The sequence below is a fragment of the Dromiciops gliroides genome, chromosome 1 (genome assembly GCF_019393635.1).
Source record: "Dromiciops gliroides isolate mDroGli1 chromosome 1, mDroGli1.pri, whole genome shotgun sequence".
Classification (NCBI taxonomy): Eukaryota; Metazoa; Chordata; class Mammalia; order Microbiotheria; family Microbiotheriidae; genus Dromiciops; species Dromiciops gliroides.
Window position 1 is genome coordinate 737,765,365 of NC_057861.1, and position 23,225 is coordinate 737,788,589.

Here is a 23,225-nt window from a genome sequence, read left to right on the forward strand (position 1 = left end):
AGCCTTTTAATATGTTAAGAGAACCTGCTTCACGAGCTTTAGCCAAGAAGTAAGATGTGCTCTCCAATCTGTGTAGCAGTCAAGTAGCCATAAAATCAGAATAATTCATGCAAAAATTTTCATTATGTTTCTAAACATACTTATTTACATTTTAAATCACACATCCGACAATATGAAATATCTTTCATTTGGACAGGTGTGAACAAGAAAACAGATGCATCCATTAAACATGGAACAATTCAATGAATGAAAAAAAAATAGTTTGAGAACTCTCTGGTTAAAAGTACTTCAGCTACCAGTTCACTTACTTGAAAAAATACAGCCATGGCTCCTATTATTCGGTTTTCAGAAATTGCTGTTTGAAAGCTGTCAAAGTCATCAGGATTGTAAAAGTAAATCTGCATCTGTTAAAAAAAAAAGAAAGAAAAATGAAAGCGTTAACCCCCTTGGTCAGGTTGGCTCAAGTCAAGTGTGTTAAGGCTGATACCCAGGATCCAAGCCAACTAAAAATTTTGACCAACTTTTAATAAATGTGATACACTGTGCTTTCTAGGAATGAGGTCTGGGTACAACAATATAAGATTCAGATCTTGACAAAGTTACTATGTAATATGTGAAATGTACATAAATAATAACTATGCTACAATGCAAAATATGGTCAACTCAAAGAAAAAAAATCAAGGCACGGTGATATGAGAAATATGAGGAAAGAAATTCCTTTCATCTGGATTCAGATAAGGGTGTGTTGAGGGGATGAGATAGAGAGAAGGTGACTATATCCCTTAGGCCTTGAGGGAAAGGTCAGACTTTGACTGATGGAGGTGAATGTGCAGGATCTGAGCCCATGTGCTCCTGACACCAAGTCCTGTGCTCTCTTCTCTGTGTCACCCTGCTTCTCCAAAGAGGAATGCACTGCAAATGTAAAAGGTACACACGCAAAAAATCCTTGGGAGGCACAAGGATGGGGGAGAAGGCAAGAAAGACAGAAAAGGGGAACAACTTACTTAGCTTCAGTGATGAGGATATGAAAGGGAGTAGCATGGTGAGGTGAGGGGCTAGAAGGTGGGCAAAGTCAGAGTTCAGACCTGAAGGACAATCTCTTCTAACTCCTCCAGTTTACAAATGAGGAAATCAAAGGTTAATTGACTTGCCCAATGTCACATAGGTGGTAGAGAACACCTTGAGTACTAGAATCAAGAATCCTACCTTCTTTGGCTAGCACTGGAGAGAGGAGCCTCCAACTGAAGAAAGGCATTATTTAATTACTGTAGTGTATAGCATCTGACCTAGCTTCTTAACCCCCCAAGGCCTATTTCTTCTCTAAAATGGGGAGGAAGAGGAAGCTAATGGACAGAGCACTAGACCTAGAGGCAGTTAGACCTGAGTTCAATTCTGGCTTCAGACATTTACCAGTTGTGTGACCCTGAGCAAGTCACTTAACCTCTGTTCACCTTAATTCGCCGGTGAAAGAAATGGCAAACCACTCCAGTATCTTTTCTAAGAAAATCCCCTGGATGGGATGGTCCACGAGGTCACAAGAGTTGGATACAACTAATGACTGAACAACAACAACAACAAAAAATGGTGGAGGGTGAGGTAAATTATTTCTAAAGTCCCTTCTAGGTTCAAAATCTTATGATTCTGCAATAGGAACGAGTGTTGACTGATCTTTTTAAAATTTGGTGACAAAGAAGGAGTTTGAGAAAGCAAAGTCATGCAGGATTCAGGAAAGGATGCCTTGGAAGGATAGAGATAAAAGAGATTCTTTTGGCAAGCAGGGAGGCACCCTCTTCTTCTGAGACTGGGTGGGTCAGAAAGGATGGTGAGGACAATTGGAGGGTTAAAGGAAAACATTTGAAAAGAGCGCATCAATCTTGTCACATGTCAGGTCATCTACCTGGAGTGAAGGCATGGAGTGGAGCTGGGGAATGGAGGAGAAAATACAAGGTCTGGAACAACAGTGAGGGCCCAGTCTGGGGTCAGAGCATAAATATGCAGTGCACTTAGGGTAGCATATCAGTCTTGTCTCCAGCAGCTTTGGAATTGGATAAGAGCGTGGAAGCAGTTACCAAGGGGCAAGGGGTAGTGGAGCACTCACAGTGAAAAGTCAAGGCACTGGGGCATTCAAGGGCAAGAGTGTGAACGTTACTGACATGGATGATCATAGAGACAAGATGGATTAGGGAAGAAAGTAAAACCAGATATAAAGAAGAGGTGAGAAAATACAGCTTACTTCCTTTCTTTGCAGAGGTGAGAGGCAATAGTTATGGAATATTACATATACTTTTTGTTTTTTTGGTGTTTTTTTTTGCAGGACAATATGGGTTAAGTGACTTGCCCAAGGTCACACAGCTAGTCAATCAATGTCAAGTGTCTAAGGCTGGATTTGAACTCAGGTCCTCCTGAATCCAGGGCTGGTGCTTTATCCACTGTGCCACCTAGCTGCCCCCTGCATATACTTTGAACTTGGTTCACATGTTGGTCAGTTTTGCAGAATTGTTTTTCCCCTCTCTCTCATTTTAATTCTTTGTTACAAGAGATGGCTTGCTGGGTAGAGCATGTAAGAGATGTACTCAGAAACGAAGGCAGTGGATAAATAAAAGTTATCATTGAAAATTTAAAATTTAAAAAGAGAAGTCTAGAATAAGGATGATAGAGAGTAGAACAGAATCGGGGGAAGAAAAGGCATCATTATCAAAAAGAGACATAATGGAAAAGAAGGAATAGAGGTGGGAACCCAGAAGCCTGTAGTCAGAGAAGGCACTTTCAAAAGGCAGAGTCTGAGAAGTTGAACAATGTTGAATGTTTGTGATGGCTAAAATGGAGCTAACCTGGTGTTGGCTGATGAAGGCAGATCTAATCTTAGCAGCTGAGGGATTCAAAGAAATGAGGGCAGTGCGTTAGATGGATTATTTGGGTGGATAATGAAGTCTTTGTGGATTATTTAAAAAGAATAGGTATTACATATACATTTGATATATATGTATTTGTACTTATATATATGTACATAGGATTCATACTTTATGAAGGGTTTATGTTTATAGATACTGAGATAATTATGTAATTATAAAAGGCATGCTCATTGGCATACATTTTTATAATTGAATCAGAGTTCTAACAAGGGCAAGGCAAATGGGATTTAATCTCAGGTTAACAAAATTTAGAGGCACTGACATCATGGTCTCAATACATGTTTGTCCTTCATTCTTTTTTTTTTTTTTTTTTTTTTTGCAGGCAACAGGGGTAAAGTCACTTGCCCATGGTCACACAGCTAGTAAGTGTCAAGTGTGTCTGAGGCCTGATTTGAACTCAGGTACTGCTGAATCCAGGGCCGGTGCTTAACCACTGCACCATCTAGCTGCCCCGTCTCAATACATGTTGAGGGTATGTATCATCCCCCCACAGTAGCTGAGCCACTGAACCCCTCCCCCAACCCTAGCTCTCCCATCTTTCCTCCTACCTCATCAAAAGTGTCTAATCTTTCTTCAGTCAAGAAATCTTTCAGTATTGTGGGGTTTAATCAAACCCCTTAGTAACCATACCCCCCCAGTGGGCTCTCTGCCTCCACTCGATATAACAATTTCTAGATAGAGTTCCACTCTTAATCAAGAGTCCAAATAGAATTATCTGGAAATATTATATAGATGTGAATTGGGGTCTGCCATTAAGCATGTGTAGTTTACATTCTCTTTCCTAATGATGCCTTATTTAACATAGGCAATAAAAAAATCAATTGAACTTTATATTCTATTTTTGGCAAACATTACCACCATCACAAGTCATTTGTATTTAGATCAATTTAGGAAACAAACAAACAAAAAATCAGAACACAGAATTCTTTTGTACATCCAATATCAAGAAGAGAGCCCCTTGTCATCTGCTTTACAATTTCTAATAAAGATCTGGAGTCTTGTGGATTTTTCAGAGCTCTTCTGGACCTGAGAGAAAACCAGATAGATCAAAACTGATATTGCCCAATTCTCCTCTTCTCCCTTCTCAGAACGACACTTTTCTGTTTCCTTCATAGAGTTCTCAGTCTCAAGATTGAGTCAGTTACTTGAAATTAAATAAAGGAAGTCCCAGTTCCCTCTTTACACACAGATCTAAGCTATGTTTAGTGGCTGGAGTAGTTCATTAGACCACACTGATTAGAAGGTCACTGGTCAAAAGACAGTGACAGATATTGAATACAAGGAACAGAAGTTAAGATTAGGAGGTTTTCCTGTTTTAAAAGGGATTGGCAGGAGGCACATTTCTTAGAAAGGAAGGATAGGTAGGATGAGGGTTGAAATTTAGGAGATATGATTACAGAATATTTTCGAATATACACAAGTAAACATGTCTATCTTCCCCCCTCCACTCCCTGCTTGTCACTTTCCCCCTTCCTAACCCAGTTCCCCAAGTCCTCAGTTTCCACTGATTCTGTCAGTTTCTTACAAATGTGGTGCCTCCAGGTTTGGACAGCTTTAGCCTTCATGAATTTACACTGAGAAAAATCCATTCATTGAGGTTCAAATTAAAACGGGTCAATACTGAGTGAATTGCTTTGGGTTCAACTAATGCCAGGGAGAAATTCCTTAGTTTTCAGTAAATTCAGAAAATTACATTCTACTTCCTTGTTCAATTGGAGGTTCTCCAATTCGACCTGTTTGTAGAATGCAACCCTTAGAGTGAAAACAGGGAGAGAAACAGTATTATTTAATATATGTCTTGTGAAGTAGAGGACGGAAAGTAGTTCAAGTTTTGTTTTCAAGGGCACTTTCATCTACAACTTCGGTTTTGCGGCTTTTGTTTTTTTTTAAAGGATTTTGAGAATTTTTTTGAATGATGTGGATTAAGAAGGATCTTATCATAACACCCTACCGGGGGCTAAGATGATGATTTTTTTTCTAGACACAGGTGTCCCACACAGTGAACTGTTGAATTACGTTAGCTTAGGGCATAAAGAAAAGAAGACAATGCAAGGGAAGGGGAGGGAAGGGGGGGGTGTGGGGATGGAGAAGAAATCAGAAGGAGGGAGAGAAGAAAGGGAGGGGAGGCGTGAGTAAAGAAAGGCATTTGTTATTTGCAGAAAGGACTAAACAAATTCTTTGGTACAGACCAGTTAGGAGGGAGGGAGGAGGAATTATTAATTCATCACATTCAGGTTAAGAAGCCCGGCACCATTCAACCTTCATATTGCCCACCAGGGCTGTGCTAAATCCAATTGTCCTGCCTCCTTGTTTCCCTCTGCTGTCTTGTCCTGCTCACATGAAATCATAACACATTTATATGAGTTTAAAAAAACCCCACCTATTGTGAAGTGAATAGTCATTAACCAACATAAATATTTCAGTATACAAAGAAGGCAGCTAGATGCCTTCTGTGGCTAGATGCCACAGTGGACAGAGTGCTGGGTCTGGAGTCAGGAAGACCTGAGTTCAATTCTGGCCTCAGACACTTACAATCTCAGTTACCTTGGGCAAGTCGCTTAACCCTGTCTGCCTTAGTTTCCTCATCCATAAAATGGGCTGGAGAAGGAAATGGCAAACCACTGTAGTATCTTTGCCCCTCAAAAACCACCAAATGGGGTCCCGTAGAATCAGACACTAATGAAACAACTGAACAACAACCAAAAAAAAAAAAAGAAGGAAAAAGAAAAGGATTGTATGAGCAGACATCTTTCAAAGGTGAACCCCTTCAGTAACTAATTAAGTCCCAGTTATTCAATTGACCGAGTGACCTGGGGAGAAATGTGCTTCCCTGAGCATCCTGTAAAACAAGCAGGCTGGCATCAATAGCTACTGAATAGCTGCTGAAGCATCCCATGATCCTGTAGGAATCCAAAGAAGAAGCCTATTCACGACAGACAAGTATATTCCAAATCTGTTCACCATAACCAATGTCTACATAGTGCTTTCAAGTTTGAAAAGGACTCTGAGGACATTATCCCATTTCATCTGAACCTCCTAACACCCCCAGGGAGGTGGGTAATCCAGACAGTCGCATTCCAGGCAATTAGGAATGAAGGGGGGAGGGTGATGGTGGCTGGGGAAGCATGTACTAAGTGTTCAGAATTCTGTTTTATGACAGAGCCAGGGGTGTGCTGTTAAATGCTTAGCAATCAGCAATTAGAATAAGCTATTAACATTTTCTCCACAACTTTCTTAAGTCTAGACAATCAACAAAACAATAAAGTCCTGATTTTGTGGCATTTGCTGATTTCCCAAGTGTAAATGTCTACACTGAAAATTTAACAACCAGCTCTCTCCAGCTGGTTTGAGCTGGCTCCAGCGTAATCTGGACAGACACATGTATATTGCACTGGATCTTATTGAGTCTTTGTGAGTGACTCCTTGGCCTGACAGGCTCTTCTCCTCCTCCCCACACCCGACCCCCCACATCCCAGCTCCCTTTCCCAGCTGTCCATGGTAGTTATATTCCACAAAGGTGACATTCAATGTGATTATCACCTGACATTATCGCGGCATTACAGAAGTGGACTGGACAGGGTAGGAAACAAATTGCATCACAAAAGCCCCAATCAATGAACAAGCAGGAACTAAACTATAGATATAGAAAATGTATGGTAAAGGCTTAATGAAGCTGTTACTATGTAACATTTCGCTTCCTATACCAGGGAGGCAATAATGGGTTTCCAAGTATACAGTTCACAGCAGTTAATGCTACAATATTGTAGGGTTCAAGGATAATGCATATATATAGACACACCAAAACACTTGTTTCTCTTCACCTTTCAATTTCTCACAAGTCTCCCTCCTCTTAAGACAAGCCTTAAACAGCAAGTGTCTTAAACTAAACATGTCATAAGACCATAAATTGTTTAATTTATTGCCAATGACACAGGGAGCACAGGTGGTGGAGGGATTCTCCCCAAAGCAGCATGGTACAACAGGAAGAGGACTGGATTTGGAGTCAAAAGACCTGGGTTCAAATCCCTGCTCTGTCACTTGCTACTATTTATGTCAAATCACGAAACCTCTCTGAGCCTCAATTTCTTCAGCTGTAAAATGATGGGTTAAGAATAGATGGACCCGGAGGTCCTTCCAGCTCATGAGCTAGTCTCCTGTGATAGATAAGACTGTTATTCTTTAGTGCCACAACTGAGTGTTAGCATCATCCTCTAATGGAGGGCAAAATTCAATCAATCAATCAATCAACAAGCATCTATTAAGTGCCTAACTAACATACACCGTCTGCAAGAAGACTTTTCTGATGCTTCCCCACTGTCTCCAACCATCTTCATATTTAACTGCCTTTTACTTATTTGTAAATGCCCTTGTCTCCCTCATTCAAATGGAAGTTAGTTGTGAGGAAGGATTATTTCATCCATTGTCTTTGTAATAGATATAATGTTTGCTTCCCTTAATCCTTCTCTCAGCTCTGTATCCAACTGGTTTTCTTTCTAGCACTCTGCATTGCCCATGTCTTCAGTTTAGAATTGTCATTTTGATATAGCCATTCCTGCTTGCATGGGAGGGCGCTGGGACCCAGAGCCACGCAGGGTCTCAGGAAAGAATGCATCAGTTAGGGACAGCCTCCTCCCTAACAATATACCTTTTTCTTTAAAAAAAAAATCCATTAATTCTTTTAATTTATGGAATAAAACAAGCCTTTCCATAACATAGGACAACAAAAAAAGATGATTGCCCATGAAACAGCAAATGCACTGTATACAATTTACTATTTCTTTTAATATTTTTTTTTTGGATGGGGCAATAAGGGTTAAGTGACTTGTCCAGGGTCACACAGCTAGTAAGTGTCAAGTGTCTGAGGTCGGATTTGAACTCAGGTCCTCCTGAATTCAGGGCTGGTGCTTTATATACTGTGCCACCTAGCTGCTCCTCTATTCCTTTTAAATACACAATAAAGTTATCATGTCAATTTCCTTCCCTACTCAAGATGGCTGCCATTAGACACATGATCCCAAACTTCTCTCTCTAAACACCATCACTATCCATACAGCTGAAGTGTCACACGCGCTCTATCACCTACATGTGTCTTTATGCCCCTCTCGTCACGGGAGCACCAACACACCGAGGCTAAATCTCACATGGACATGCCAAAAGGGACCAGCAACAAAACTTTGTGCTTGAATAGCTTGGGGGAAATTAAGAATCATAGGCAGCTAACCCTTTTGCTTCCTATTCACTGCGAGCTTCCTTTCAGGTCAGCCATCTAAAAGACTCATCACAGCTTTCTCTTAAGACCATTCAAATTCCTCCTCTCTCACTTCATTGCAGTGCCAACCCACATCTGGTGCTTTAGGCTCTGGTGAGACAAGGGTAAGAAGCACAAGTCTAGAATACAGGGTGTCCCAAAGTTTTTTTGTTTTGTTTTTGTTTTTTTGTTTTTGCCGGGCAATGAAGGTTAAGTGACTTGCCCAGGGTCACACAGCTAGTTAAGTGTCAAGTGTCTGAGGCTGGATTTGAACTCAGGTCCTCCTGAATCCAAGGCCAGTGCTTTATCCACTGCACCACCTAGCTGCCCCCGTGTTCCCAAGTTTTAGTGTGGTTTTAAAGCTACTAAAATTTCAAAGTGCACTAAGACTCTTGGGACACCCAGTAATATACATGACATTGATGATCCACAATGAGTCAGAAATTAAGTTGACAGTAACTCCCTTTTCCTTCACATCAAGAACAGCCATGGAAAGGAAAATAAAAAGTGCAATTTTCAAAAGGCCTAGCCAGCTTCTTAAAACTTCTGCCAGGTAGGTGATATAAAGTTTTACTTATACTGGTATCTTAAAACCCAAGTAGTGAGAGTATTTTTAGAAAAATACAGTTCCAAACAGTATCAGATACACAGTGTTTTTATAGATTCAGTAGCATTAAAAGAAACATTCTGAAATATCTGCTTTATATAATATCGTTAATTCTTGAACATGCTAATCCTTAATTATCTTCCTTTTTTCCCCACCTATTGCCCTGTAACATGGAATTATCCTCAATTGCCTTACTGTTGGATTCCATCTCTTTTTTATTTTTTAAAAAAGAAACAAAATAAAAAAAATACCCCACCCAGTAGTAAAATGCACTCAAGTTCTCTGATTTAAACATAACCGCCATGCTGGGATGAGAGAGGGGAATGTAGGTAGATTTTTGTCTGTTCTCCGCTCTCCACCCCCAATACCTACCTGGAGCTGGATATTCCATTTTAATTTAATGCCCTCACTGATTTTTAAGGAATTGCATCTTCAGGGATGTAGCTGATAAATCAAATAAATACTTAATTTTACCATCTTTCTCTAGGTGTTGAGCACTCCTACTTATTAACATATATCTATGGTAAGAGTCGTGCTCTGTTCTTCTGGATTTTTACTAGGGCATGCTTCATTATAAATTTCTTTCAGAGTGAAACAACTAAAGGCAAAAAATACGATATTTGGAGCAGCTGAGCTCCCAGAACAGAATTTGAGAGTTGAAAAAGACCCCAGAAAGCATTTATTTTTACCAATGGAGAAACTGAGGCCTAGAGAGTCTAAGAGATGGATTTGAGGGATGGGGTAGCTGGTACCTAATAACTGGCTCCAAGTATCTCAAGGGCTGTCACTTGGAGGGTGCTTAGTGTAGTTCTGCTTGGCCTCAGAGGGCAGAAGCAGTGAAGGGGTGGTGGAAGTGGTAAAGGGGGGCAGGAGCAAGGGAGAGAGTCAAATTCAGAACAATCAGGGTTATCCCAAGGTAGAATGGGCTTCCTCATGAGGTCTTAGGCTCCCTCTCCCTTATGGTCTTTAAACAAAGACTAGATGAGCACTTGTCCAGTATGGAGTAGATAAGATAAGATTCTTTTCTAAGAGCCAGGTGGTCTTTGAAGTCTCTTCTAGCTCTGACATTCAGTGATTCTGTGAATGATTCTTTGCATTACTTAGGGAACGTTTTTGGCCACTCTCTGCTCCTATTTCATGAAAGCAGCCAACTCACCTGACAGTGAGATAGCATAAGTGCTACCCTTTGGCAATCAGGGCAAGTTGAAGCCAGGGTTCACTGGCTAGTAATGGGGGTGGTGGGGGGTGGGGAACTGGAGTATCTGGCATTCTAGCTCTGTGATGAGCCCTGGCCCAGCAGTGCGGGTCAAAATGGAAAGTTACAAAGACTGCTTCTTAGTCCATAGGGAGAGCCTTTCTCCTTCACCATCATAAGAAAAAGAAAAATGGGGAGAAAAAACATCTTTCATATCTATCCCACCTCCTGCTAGGGAGCACTGCAGTTAATGCACTGGGCTTAGAGACCTGAGTTCCATGCTACAATCCTTCAGCCACTTCCAAGCTGGGCAACCATGACCATATTTCCATTTAACTTCTGCTGCTGCTTCAGCTTCCTTCTCTATAAAATGAAGACAATAATCACACCTATACCACAGGGTTACTTTGAGGATCAAATTTTAGACAGATTGATAGATGTGTGTATATGTATCTATGTGTGTATGTATATATATATGTACATGCATTTTGTAAGTGTGTATACACACAGAGTACATACATGCAGAGCATACATGTATACACATATACACACGTACACATGTATTGTAGATAGATAGGTGTTTATGTGTATACACAAAGAGTACATATATGTACACAGAGTATGCATCTATGTGTATATGCACACATATTCATACACATATACATACCTATACAATACATACACATATACCTACCGACCTACATAAACACATATATACATTGAAGGGGAGGGGCACATATACTTTAAGGCATTATATAAATGATGGGGCAGCCAAATGATGATGTGGATAGAGTGTTGGGTGTGGAGTCAACAAGACTCATTTCCCTGAGTTCACATCTGGTCTCAGACACTTCCTAGCTGTGTGACCCTGGGCAACTCACTTAATCCTGTTTACCTCAGTTCCCTTATCTATAAAATGATCTGGAGAAGGGAATGCCAAACCACTCCAGTATCTCTGCCAGAAAATCCCAAATGGGGCTATGGAGAGCTGGACACAATTGAAAATGAATGAACTAAACTGATAAATACTAGTTATTATCATCATTATCATTATCCATTGTGGGGGAAGGGGGTTAGAGCTGTTATTAAGAGACATAAGGATGGGGATAAGTATGTTTTCTCTGTGAGCAAATATTTAGCAGAACATTTCATCTGAATGTTGGCAATCCTTTGGCTTTTACTGACATTCTTTCTGATTAAAAGAAAAGTGCGTATCTGTCACATGTATGGGGGCTGCTAGGAGACACTGTCAATACAGCTCTGGACCTTGAGTCAGGAAGAGCTGAGTTCAAATCTAGCCTTTAATCCAGATTTAATAGCTGGGTGATCCTAATCAAATCCCTTAATCTCTCTCTAGCTCAGTTTCTTGAGCTGTAAAAAAGGGATAATAATGGTACTTTCCTCCCAAGGTTATTGTGAGTATAAAATGAGATATTTATAAAGCACTTTGCAAACCTTGAAGAAGTATATAAGGGCTATTATTATTATTGCTATTGTTTAGGTGACTATGTCATGAGGCCATGCTTAACATCCTGGGAACATTGAGGGGAGGAGAGGGGGTTTTGTGTCTCCAACTATATCTTAAACTCATTTGTATTTCACGAATAGGAAAATAGCCTCTCTGGTGTTTATGCTCTTTATAATATGAAACTTTTTAGAAATTGCTTTGTACCCAGAGTAACTGCCACATGATTCACCATGAAATGAAGTCTGGAAAATTGTTTTGGATAAATGGAACTATAAATTCAATAGAATTTCCATGACAACATAGATTGCAACACTCCACCACAAATAAAAGGTTATAAATCATTCAAAATCCAACTAGGAATCGGCGATATGTCTTCTGTTTTGAAATACAAGAAATCTTTGAAATATGGTTCGTTGGTTCCCTACTCACCAAAAGTTCTTCCAAACTGCTCTTTGCTCTCACTCTGATATTTCATTTAGTATTTCACTGAAGGTATTTTGGGAGAGAAAACAATAGTGTCTTGGATTTATAAATAAAATATATATTTTAAAAATATCACAAGTACAATGAGTTGATTACTCCACATCTCACAGTTTAAGTATCTCTCAGCAGAATGCAGAAAAAAAAGACAGTTATACCTGCATTACCTAGAAAACAAAATTTCCCCCTGAGCAGTCAAATGCCAGAAGGCTCAGATATCCATAAGAAAAAGATTAGTACAAAGCAAATACAATGTGTGAACCTCCTGGCAGGGATCACAATGCTTTAATTTATGTCAATCAGGTAAATCAGTCTTGGGATAGCTATCGGTAATATTTCCTGGGCAGGCTCCACATAGCCACGTGCTTCTCTGAAGAGAGGCACCACCAAATCAACTGATTGGCACATTGGCTCTTTAAATGGTCCCCCCACCTGAATTGACTGTTGTTTTTTCCAGTGGACTGAACCTCATGACAAGCTTTCCTGGGTATACAAAGATGTGTTTGAGACGCACTATAAGAAGGGCATTCCCATCGAGCTGTTTTCATGTAGGAGCCGCATCTGTTCACAAAAACCCGCTTAGAACCTCCAGCCTAAGTGAGAACTAGCTGGGGTGGGGAATGACAATGAATGGTCATGGACCAGAAGAGAGCTGGCTGGAACAATTGGGGCTCCTGCTTCAGATCAAGAGCTCCTCTATATGATCTCAAATGAAATCTAAAAGATAGATAGAACTGACAGACACATATGACCTTGGACAAATGGGAAGGGAAGGGAAGGGAAGGGGAGAGGAAGGAGAGGGGAGGGGGAGGAAAGGCAAGGGAAGTAACATTTATATAGCACCTACTATGTGAAAGACACTGTGCTAAGAGCTTTAAAAATAATATCTCACAACAACTCTGTGAAGTAGAGGCTATTATTATCCCTATTTCACAACTGAGAAAATTGAGATAAACACCCTGCTCAGAATTGAACATATATTATGTATCTGACACCTGATTTGAACATAGGTCTCCAGGCCTAGTCATCTATCTACTATGCTACCTGGAAGCCTGGATCTTTCCTCAAATAAAAACAAGAGGTTTGGACTAAGTAATGTCTTTTGAGCATCTCTGTCTCTCTCTGTCTCCCTACACACACACACACACACACACACACACACACACACACACACACACACACACACACACACACACACACTGTCCTTTCACTGAAATTTCTCTTCCATTCTAGCACTGAGTTGATCACAAAAGGCTTCACCTGCTTTGTCCAAAATATGTGATTAACTCCATAGAACCTCCTAGATAAAAAGGAGATTTATTTAGCCTAGCAGTCTCTTACCTAACCACAAAATGGCAGTGCATGAATGTTCAGTAAATACTGGCTACTACAGAAAAGAAGAAAGCTAAACAAAAGTTCTGAGAGTAAAATAAAACCTTGGTTGAGCTGGATGGAATCCTGGATGAAAAGTGAAAATGGGTTACATGGCAAAGATTTTTTAGGAAGTTGTTTAATGTCTCCATGGTAAGGATAATGGACCTTTGCCAGTGTAATTGTTTTGATCGGAGTCCAGAAAACGGTTGGCGGAAAGATCTGCATCCCTGTGAATTTCCCAGAGTGTGACCTTGGATGTCGTAATTATGAGATTATGAAATCTTGAGTTTTGTAATCTTATAAGCAGAGGGGCAATATAATTAGTGGAAAGCACACTGGACAAGAAGTCCCAGCTCTGCAGCATCCTGGCTATGTGACATTGAACAAATCATTTTTACCCATCTGGGTTTTGGCCTTCTCATGGGTAAAATGAGGTAGCCCATCTAGGTCATAGCATGGTATCAGTGACCAAATTAGATAAGATATGTGAAAGCATTGTTGGAGCTGTGAAGAGCTCTTTGAGATATTATTTTGTAATATTTCTTACATAAAAAAAGAGAGTTCTATGGATAAACCAGGGCTTTGTGCTTTCTAAGTCAAAACCAAGCCCTGGAAAAGATGGGTAGACACACATCTTAGAATAGAAGCTAGAGTCTTGAAATTTGTCTTGGAACTGTTTGAAGTTTCAGGCCAACTTCAGGAAACATAATGAGGGGGTAATAACTTCTATTAATTAAGGTAAAAAGGCAATATAGCTTAGTGCACAGACAGGAAGCTCTGGGGAAGAATTCTGCCTCACATACATAGTAGTCAAATGAAATTTGGCAAGTCACCTTTATGTATTCCACCCCCCCCCATCTCTAAAACTTGAAATTACTGGTGGGTTACAGATTTACATTGGTGGTGGGAGTTTCAACATTAAGAATTGCCCAAATGAATGAAATTAGAGGTCCACCCTCCTCCCTCAAACTCCCAAAACAAAACATCTTAAAGCTCTATTAAGTAAACTTAAGTCATTTACTGGTAGCAACTTGCAATTTTTCAAAGACACTATATGGAGGCCACAGGTATTATTTTCTCATCTGGCTTTAATAAGACTATGTCTACTTTATTATAGAAACTGTAAAGCCATCCTGAAGTTTCACAGCAATATTCCATTGGATGGACTGGATTTCAAGGATGAAAATCCCCTGGCACATCCACATGTACATAATGATAAGCTTATTTCTTTCTTAAATTTGTTATTATTTGAATGAGACGTACAGAAAGAAGATTGAAAGATGGCTCTGGGATGTCCCATTTAGCCATTGTGTAGACAACCAATGGACCAAATATTAACTTCTCTCTTAGGTCTGGCTCTAGCCTATCTTTACAGACTCATTTCAGGGGCCTTTCCTTCAGATGCTGTATATTCCTGTCAACCTGATCTATTTGCTATTCACTGAACTTCACATACTATCTCCTAGCTTTATGTCTTCTCAAAGGTTGGTCCCCCAAGCCTGCAATTCACTGCCTCCTCACCTCTACCTCTTAGAATCTCTAGATTCTTTCGAGGCTTAATGTAGACACCACCTTATAAGGCAGGAATTCTAGACTTTTTTTGGTATCCTTGTTCCCTTTGGCAGTGCCATGAAGCCTATGGACACTATCTCAGAGTGATGTTGTAAAGTGCATAAAACAAAATAGGGTTACAAAGAAAACAAACTATACTGAAATACAGTTAAATGTTATTAAATACTAAAAAGAAAGTTTACAGACTTTAGCATAAGAATACCTGATCCTACGGGAAGACTTTCTTGACCCCAACCCCCCAAGGTATATTTATTTACTTTTTGTATCCACTACTATGTGCCTGACACATAGTAGGCAACTAATAAATTATTTTTTTTTACAGGTCTTTGCCTTTCTTTCTTTTTCTTTCTTTCTTTCTTTTTTTTTTTTTTTTTGCAGGGCAATGAGCATTAAGTGACTTGCCCAGGGTCAAGTGTCTGAGGCTACATTTGAACTCAGGTCCTCCTGAATCCAAGGCCAGTGCTTTATCCACTGCACCACCTAGCTGCCCACACAACTAATAAATTCTTCATGATTTCAATTGCCCAGTGCCTTGAAGGCAAGAATTGTTTTCCATTGTTGTCTCTAAAGACCCATAGCTTTGAACAGAATAGGCATTTAATAAACAATTATCAATTTCCATCCAGTGATCGAAGACCACACACTCAGGCTGAATACACAATTCTTACTAGGCAAGAAAGTTCTTAGAACAGGGAGGACAGATATAACATTAAATATGTATAAGGCACATCTCCAATATGGGCATTACCCAGCCTGAAAGGAGTGACTCCATGGGGCAAAGGAGGGGGCATCACTCAAGTATATCCAAGCACTGTATTCATTCTTCTTCTATTCCTGCCCCAAGGTTTGCAGGAACCCAATGCTCCCACCTGGAGGGTGGAGGAGAGGGTTAGAGAACCATGCTCATTATTTCTTATTACTCCTACGCTTTAAGTATTTTTAACATACTGGCTCAATACCTCCTGCCCACAGATTCCTCTCTATCTATGATTGTGTCTTTGTGTTCCATAGAGATAGCTTATATTGGCTTTGCTTCATTCTCATCAGGGGCAGAGGATGGCCCTGCATTGGGGCAAATATACCCTCCCGTGTTTGGGGAATCTCTGAATGTACTTCAGGAGACATTTAGAGTCACTGTACAGGAGCCCTCTGGAATCTTATCCATGCAACAGATGGACTTTGCTTTCTAAAATGGTCCACTGGGTTTAGGGGCCATCAGCTATTGCTGAACTCAGAGATATGAGTTCTCTTGCCTGGATAATAAACTGGCAGAGTTCTCTTTGTTCACTGGCATTCCATTCAGTAAAGCTTTGAGTTCATTTTTCAGTTTTCTGAGCTGCGACCAGTATACACAACATGTTACTGCTGGTGCCAAGATAATACTGACTTATTCTGAGATCCAGTGTTGCTGTCCAAGGTCCTGAGTGCCTTCCCTTTTTTTCCTCCCACTAAGTAGTTTCTGCCTTTGATAGGAACCAAGCAGCTCAGAAAGTGACATTCTGCAAAGAAATTGGAGGGATGTTTCTCTGTCATCAAAGAGCAGAGAAAGGCCGCTAAAATTTCAGATTAAAAGAAAATGGGCAGAATGGATAGAGACAGGCTCAGAGTCAGGAAAACCTGTGTTCAAGTTTTCTCTCTCAATGTCCCTTACAAAGGAGATCCTGAGGTTGTGATTGTTCAGATTTAATTATCAAGATGGATTTACTAAAACACAATTCTTTTTCACAGAATTCTCTATCAAGACACAGAGTTATTTAGGGTTAGATGTGGCCTCAATGTAAGTTAGACCTTGGTTCAAGTTATACCCCAAACTTATACTGGCTCCAAATCAGTGCTTGAGGCAAGTTGCAGAGTAGGTACAGAGAGGCATTGGCAGAAGAAATGTGCATACTGGGAGTTCCTCATACTAATGAAATCATAGGTCTGATCTAATCTATCTGTGTGTATATACAGATATATGTATGAATATGCATATATGTAAGTAAACCTGCATTTTTTAAGTGACTGCTGTGTGTCAGGCATTGGATTAAATGCTGGGAATGCAAAAAAAAAAAAGGGCAGAAATAGTCACTCCCCTCAAGGAATTCATAATTTCTATTTCGTTGTTAAGCTGTTTTCAGTCATGTCCAACTCTCTGTGACTGTATTTCAGGTTTTATTGGCAGAGATATTGGAGTGGTTTGCCGTTTATTTCTCCAGCTCATTTTACAGATGGGGAAACTGAGGCAAACAGAGTGAAGTGATTTGCCCAGGGTCACACAGCTAGTAAGTGTCTGAGGTCAGATTTGCACTCAGGAAGAGGAGTCTTGTTGAGTGCAGGCCCTGCACGCTATCCGCTGCACCACTTAGCTACCTTTATAATTTCTATATATGCATATACAAATACATAGCTAGAAACTCATATGTACATGTGTGTTTATTAGTGAGAGTTGTTAAATCTTGAAAAGTGTTCCTCAGGGCAGACCCTGGAATCTCCGTGTGGGTTTTTAAAAATCAGGACACAGACTTAACCATTCTCTCTCTCAAAATAAAAGTTACCTGTCAGAGGATATTCTTTCCAATCACAAATACCCAATAAAAAGCTAAATACATTCAATAAATAAAACAGCAAACTCCTTGCCTGGGTTTCCACCTTTTGTATCTCTTGAAAACACAGCTGTGGGCAGCTAGGTGGTGCAGTGGATAGAGCACTGGCCCTGGAGTCAGGAGGACCTGAGTTCATATCCGGCCTCAGACACTTAACACTTACTAGCTGTGTGACCTTGGGCAAGTCACTTAACCCCAATTGCCTCACCAAAAAAAATAAAAATAAATAAAAATTTAAAAAACACAGCTGAAGACAATCTAGCTGTTTTGATGTGAGGGCTCCTTTTATCAGTCTACTGTTTCTGTAAAACCAGTTAATGATTTGATGCATGGAAATCAAGGGAGGAGGAAGCCCATCTGACACTCTCTCTCCCTACCTCCCTACACTAAACCATCTCCCTTCTGTCCAGGTCACTTCCACACCAACCTCTTCCCCCTACCTTACTCCAATTATTTGAAACCTTGAGTTTTAAAGCTGCTAAAGTTTCCCACTGGAGCGTGGAGCCAGTAAGAGCTAGTTATGCCCTAACCATATGGGGTTCTTAGCTTCCACATTTTCTTGTGATGATAATATAATGATGTTAGAGAAAGATGGCATGAAATACTGATAGGACTATTAACCCCTGAACCAAAACACTGCTTTAAACTAAGGATGGCTGTTTACCAGAGGCACTGGTGGGCTAAGATGACAGGGACTGAATAATTATCCAACATCACAACATTCTGCTGATGATTCTCTTTTAATCAGGTCTTTTCAGAGGTGCACACACTTACAATATTGATGGCCACTGCTGCATCCTTTAAACAGTTAATTGAATAATGAATTTCCAGACACTGAGGTGAACTGAATTTTTATTTAGGGAAAGAAAGAACAAGGCTCAGCTCGTTCCTAGCCTGCTACCAGATCTGCAGTAGGGTATGACCCGCTGAGCAGGGAATGGTTTCTATTAGCATCCACGTAAATTACATATTCCATATGGTCACTCACTCCCCACTCTTATGATATATAACCTCAGCTGGGTCTCCACAGCAGTTGAGCAAGGCTTCTATACTGTTTATATTGACTTCTTGTCACAGGTGACCCAGGAAGCTTTTTGGAATGGAGGGAGAAGGAGGAGGATTCAAGAAGACCTGACTCTAACTCTGCTTCTGCCTGGGTTCCAAACCCACCTTTCTGATGTTTGCCAACTATGTGAACTTTGGCAAGTCATGCAATTTCCCCGAACCTCAGTTTTCTCATTTGAAAAATGAAGAAGTTGCATTAAACAACCTCTAAGGTCCCTCTGAGCTCTAGATTTATCATCCTATAGAAATATTTCATTTGGATATGCTCATCCTGTACGTATATATGTGCATATATGTGTGTATATATACATAAGCATGCATTCGTGTGCTTATATGTCTGGGTAGATATTTATATATGTAGCTGTGATGGTGACAGCACACAAATACAGATACACACAAGTTCTTTCTTCTCAGATTTCTCACCCCTTGGTACACTAATTTTAGCAGAACAATTGCCTAATAGAGAAGCAGGGTTGTACAGTGAATCAGAGGGATGTTCTTGGCATTAGAAAGACCTGGGTTTAGCTACGTCTCCGACAAACACCAGCTGTGTGGCCAATCAATCAATTGACAAGCATTCAAAGTGCAACAACTGTGATCCAAGCATTGGGCTAGGTAGGTGCTGGCAAGGTCTGTTACTCCTCTGTGTATTCCATTTTTCAAATTTCCAGATTTATAAAATGGTAACTAACTGGAAACTTACTGTTCTGTATCTTTTCCATATTGGAGGATGAAGCTTTCATACCAGGGACTCCCTACACTGATAAATTCAACAAGTAAGAAAGCAAAAAGAAATTACTTCATACTATTATAACTTCCATTCTCCCCATCTAGCCACCCAAGAACACAGACCAGAGATTTCAAATTGGAAGGGTCTTCAGGGTAGGGAATCTCAATCTTGTTGTGTGTGTGTGTGTGTGCATGTGTGTATTAGAGACCTCTTTGTTTTTAAATACATAACAAAATACACAAGATTACAAAGGAAACCAATTACATCAAAATGCAGTTATCAAAATTAGGAAATTAAAAAAATTATAGACTTGTATTAAGAACCCCAAGTGTTGGGGGCAGCTAGGTGGTGCAGTGGATAAAGCACCGGCCCTGGATTCAGGAGGACCTGTGTTCCAATCCGGCCTCAGACACTTGACACTTACTAGCTGTGTGACCCTGGGCAACTCACTTATCCCCCACTGCTCTACAAAAAACAAAAACAAAAACAAACAAACAAAGAACCCCAAGCGTTAAAGAGAACCTGGATTTGCAGTTAGGAAAACCTGGGTGTTAATTCTTCCTTAAATAATAGCTTGGGGGCACCTAGGTGGCACAGTGGATAAAGCACTGGCCCTGGATTCAGGAGGAGCCGAATTCAAATCTGCCCTCAGAAACTTGACACTTACTAGCTGTGTGACCCTGGGCAAGTCACATAACCCTCATTGCCCCATAAAAAACAATAATAATAATAGCTTGACTCTGGACAAGTCACTTAATGACTTGGCATTTACTATATGCCAAATTGTGCTCTAAACTCTGGAGATATAAACAAAAAAGTGAGACAATCTCTGCTGTAAAACTTAGAATTCACATTGGGAATGGGGGTGACAACACATACAGCAGAATTTCCTTGCAGGTCAGGTTGCTAGCAGTACTTGGTGCTTTGGAGGTGTCAGAGCACAAAGCCATCACACTAATGAAAGGATTGAACTGGGTGACTTGCTGCTTGCCCAAGCAGAATCAATAGCCAAGTCTGCTTAGTGGCCAGGGCTGGGGGATGGGGGGTGGTGGTTGGCTGCAGGTGTTCAGTGACCCATTATTGGAGATTGGGGAGTAGACCTGACCTGAAAGGAAATGAAAGTTATGATAGTATAACATTCTAGAGGGTGGAAAAGATTAGAGAGAACTTAAGAACTAATCATTTAAGCCCTCTAAGCCTCCTGTTTCTTTGTATATATTATTATTTAGTCCAACCTTCTCATTCTACAGGTGAGGAAATTGACACCCTAAAAGGTTAACTTGCCCAAAGCAGCCTAGCTGGAGAGAGCAATGACCAGTCAAACTCTGTCCTCTAGCTCCAGATGCAGTATGTTCTTCACTCCACCGGTTATCGTGCTGTACAGTTTGTACAGAAACATTTAGATCTGAGCTCTGAAAACAACAGTGTTCATAATGAAGATAATGCTGTACTTAAGAACAGCTTTTTAAAAAGTGGGGGGTAATCTAATAGAGGGACAAGAATTTAAGAAATGCTTTTGTTTGATTTATGGTTTGTTTTATATTGTTTTGTTTTATTTTTTTGGTAAAAACTATCTAAACCAGGAGTCTTCATCTTTGTCTTTTTTTTTAAAGGAAAACTATAAATTCTTGCTTAAATTTTTTATTATTTATTTAACATTGCTTTCTTTTAAAATTTTGAGTTCTAGATTCTCCTACTCCTTTCTAACCCCACTGCTGACTGATAGATAAGGCAAATGATATTATATCGATTACACATGTGACATCATGCAAACCATATTTCTATATTAGTCAAGTCATAAATAAGAAAAAGGTGGCAGGAAGGAATGAATTGTTATTTATATTCAGAATTTTTCAGTTTCACCTTTTCTTTTATTTAAATTTTTATATAAAATGACTAATATGGTAATGTTTTACATAATTGAACATATATAACCCACATCTGGTTGCTTACTGCCTCAGGGATGGGGGAGGGGAGGGAGGTAAGGAGGGATAAAATTTGGAACTCAAAGCTATAATAAAAATTATTTCAGTATTATTTTAAAAAATTATACTCAGAGTTCATCAGCTTTCTCTCTGGAAGTGGATGGAATTTTTTTCATGTTGAGTCCTTCGTCTTGAATCATTTTATTGGTCAGAGAAGCCAAGGCTTTCACAGTCGATGACCATTACAACATTACTATTATTGTACACATTGCATCAGTTCATATAAGTCTTGCCATATTTTTATGAAACTACACCTCTAATCATTTCTTATACCACAATAGCACTCCAACATAATCATATATCACAACTTGTTCAGTCATTCTGCAATCGATGAGCATCCCATCAATATCCAATTATTTGCTACCACAAAAAAAGAGATGACATCATTATTTTTATAAATTCAGGTTCCTTTCCTTTTCCTTTGATCTCTTTGCGGGGTACAGACCTATTAGTGGTATTATTGAATCAAAGCATATGCACAGTTTGATAGCTCTTTGAAAAGAGTTCCAAATTATTCTCCAGAAAGGTTGGACCAGTTCACTACTCTAACTCACAGTGCATTAATGCCATGATTTTCCTTCATCCCCTCCAATATTAGTCATTTCTGATAGGTTTGAAGTGGTACTTCAGAGTTGTTTTAATTTGTCTTTCTCTAATTAATAGTGATTTAGGGGCAGCTAGGTGGTGCAGTGGATAGAGCACTGGCCCTGGAGTCAGGAGTACCTGAGTTCAAATCCAGCCTCAGACACTTAACACTTACTAGCTGTGTGACCCTGGGCAAGTCACTTCACCCCAATTGCCTCACTTTAAAAAAAAATAGTGATTTAGAGCAATTTTTTTATATGACTGTAGACAGCCTTGATTTGTTCAGTTCATATCTTTTGACCATTTATCAACTAGGGAATGATTCTTGTTTTTATAAATTTGAATCAGTTCCCTATATATTTGAGAAATAAAGCCTTTATCAGAGAAACTTGCTGTAAATTTTTTTTTATACTGCTTCATTGTCTACCTCTTAGAAAAATGTATTGTTCCTGACTATCTCTTTTAAATAGGTTTATTTTTGCTTTTGCCTTGTCTGAGATCCTGATTGCTACACCTACCTTTTTTACTTCAGCTGAAGCATAAAAGCTTTTACTCTAGCTCTTTATTTTAATTGTGTCTTTGTGTTTCAAATGTGTCTCTTATATACAACCTTGTTGGGTTCTAGTTTCTAATCCATTCTATCTGCTTCTGTTTTATAGGTGAGCTCAAATCATTCACATTCACAATTATGATTACTAACAGTATATTTCCTTTCATCCTGTTTTCTTCTGTTTATCTTCTTCTCTCTGTTTTTTATTCTCTCTCCTCAAAAGTCTGTTTTGCTTCTGACCACTGTCTCCCTTAATCTGCCCTCTCTCTTTTTATTTAATCCTCCCTCTTCTTCCTGTCCTATTTCCCTATTGGGTAAGCTAGATTTCTATACCTAACACTCTCTCTCTCTCTCTCTCTCTCTCTCTCTCTGTATGCGTGTATATTTATTCTTCCCTCTTTGAACCACTTCTGATGAGTGAGGTTCAAACATTACCTTCCACCATTTCCCCCTCCACTATAAAAGCTCTTCCTTGCCCACTTTCATGTGAGAAAAAATTTCCCCATCTACCTCTCCGTTTTTTTCCCAGAGCATCTCTCTCATCCCTACATTAATATTTTTGGGAGACAATCTCAACATAACTGACTCATATCCATGCCTTTAACTGCCCTAATAATGATAAAGTTCTTAGGAGTTACACACATACTCTCCCCATATGGGAATGCAAAGTTTCACTTTATTGAGTACCTTATCTGTACTTTTTCATGTTTACTTTTTTATGCTTCTTGAGTCTTGTTGTTTGAATGTCAAATTTTCTATTCAGCTCTGCTCTTTTCATCAGGAATCCTTGGAAGTCTTCTTTGTCATTAAATAAACATTTTCCCCCTGAAGGATTATACTCAGTTTTACTGGGTAAGTTATTCTTGGTT

The 23,225-nt window shown here is 39.7% G+C and overlaps 1 protein-coding gene across 2 annotated transcripts in view; it reads right to left on the bottom strand.

Moving 5' to 3' along the window:
* The window catches only part of PTPRG (protein tyrosine phosphatase receptor type G), an 848,612-nt gene that overhangs the window by 282,332 nt on the left and 543,055 nt on the right, over window positions 1-23,225 (bottom strand). For both annotated transcript variants that reach the window (XM_044004271.1, XM_044004263.1), the window contains exon 5: window positions 309-404. In XM_044004271.1, the coding sequence (XP_043860206.1) occupies window positions 309-404 (96 nt within the window). The remainder of the gene's footprint in view (window positions 1-308; window positions 405-23,225) is intronic.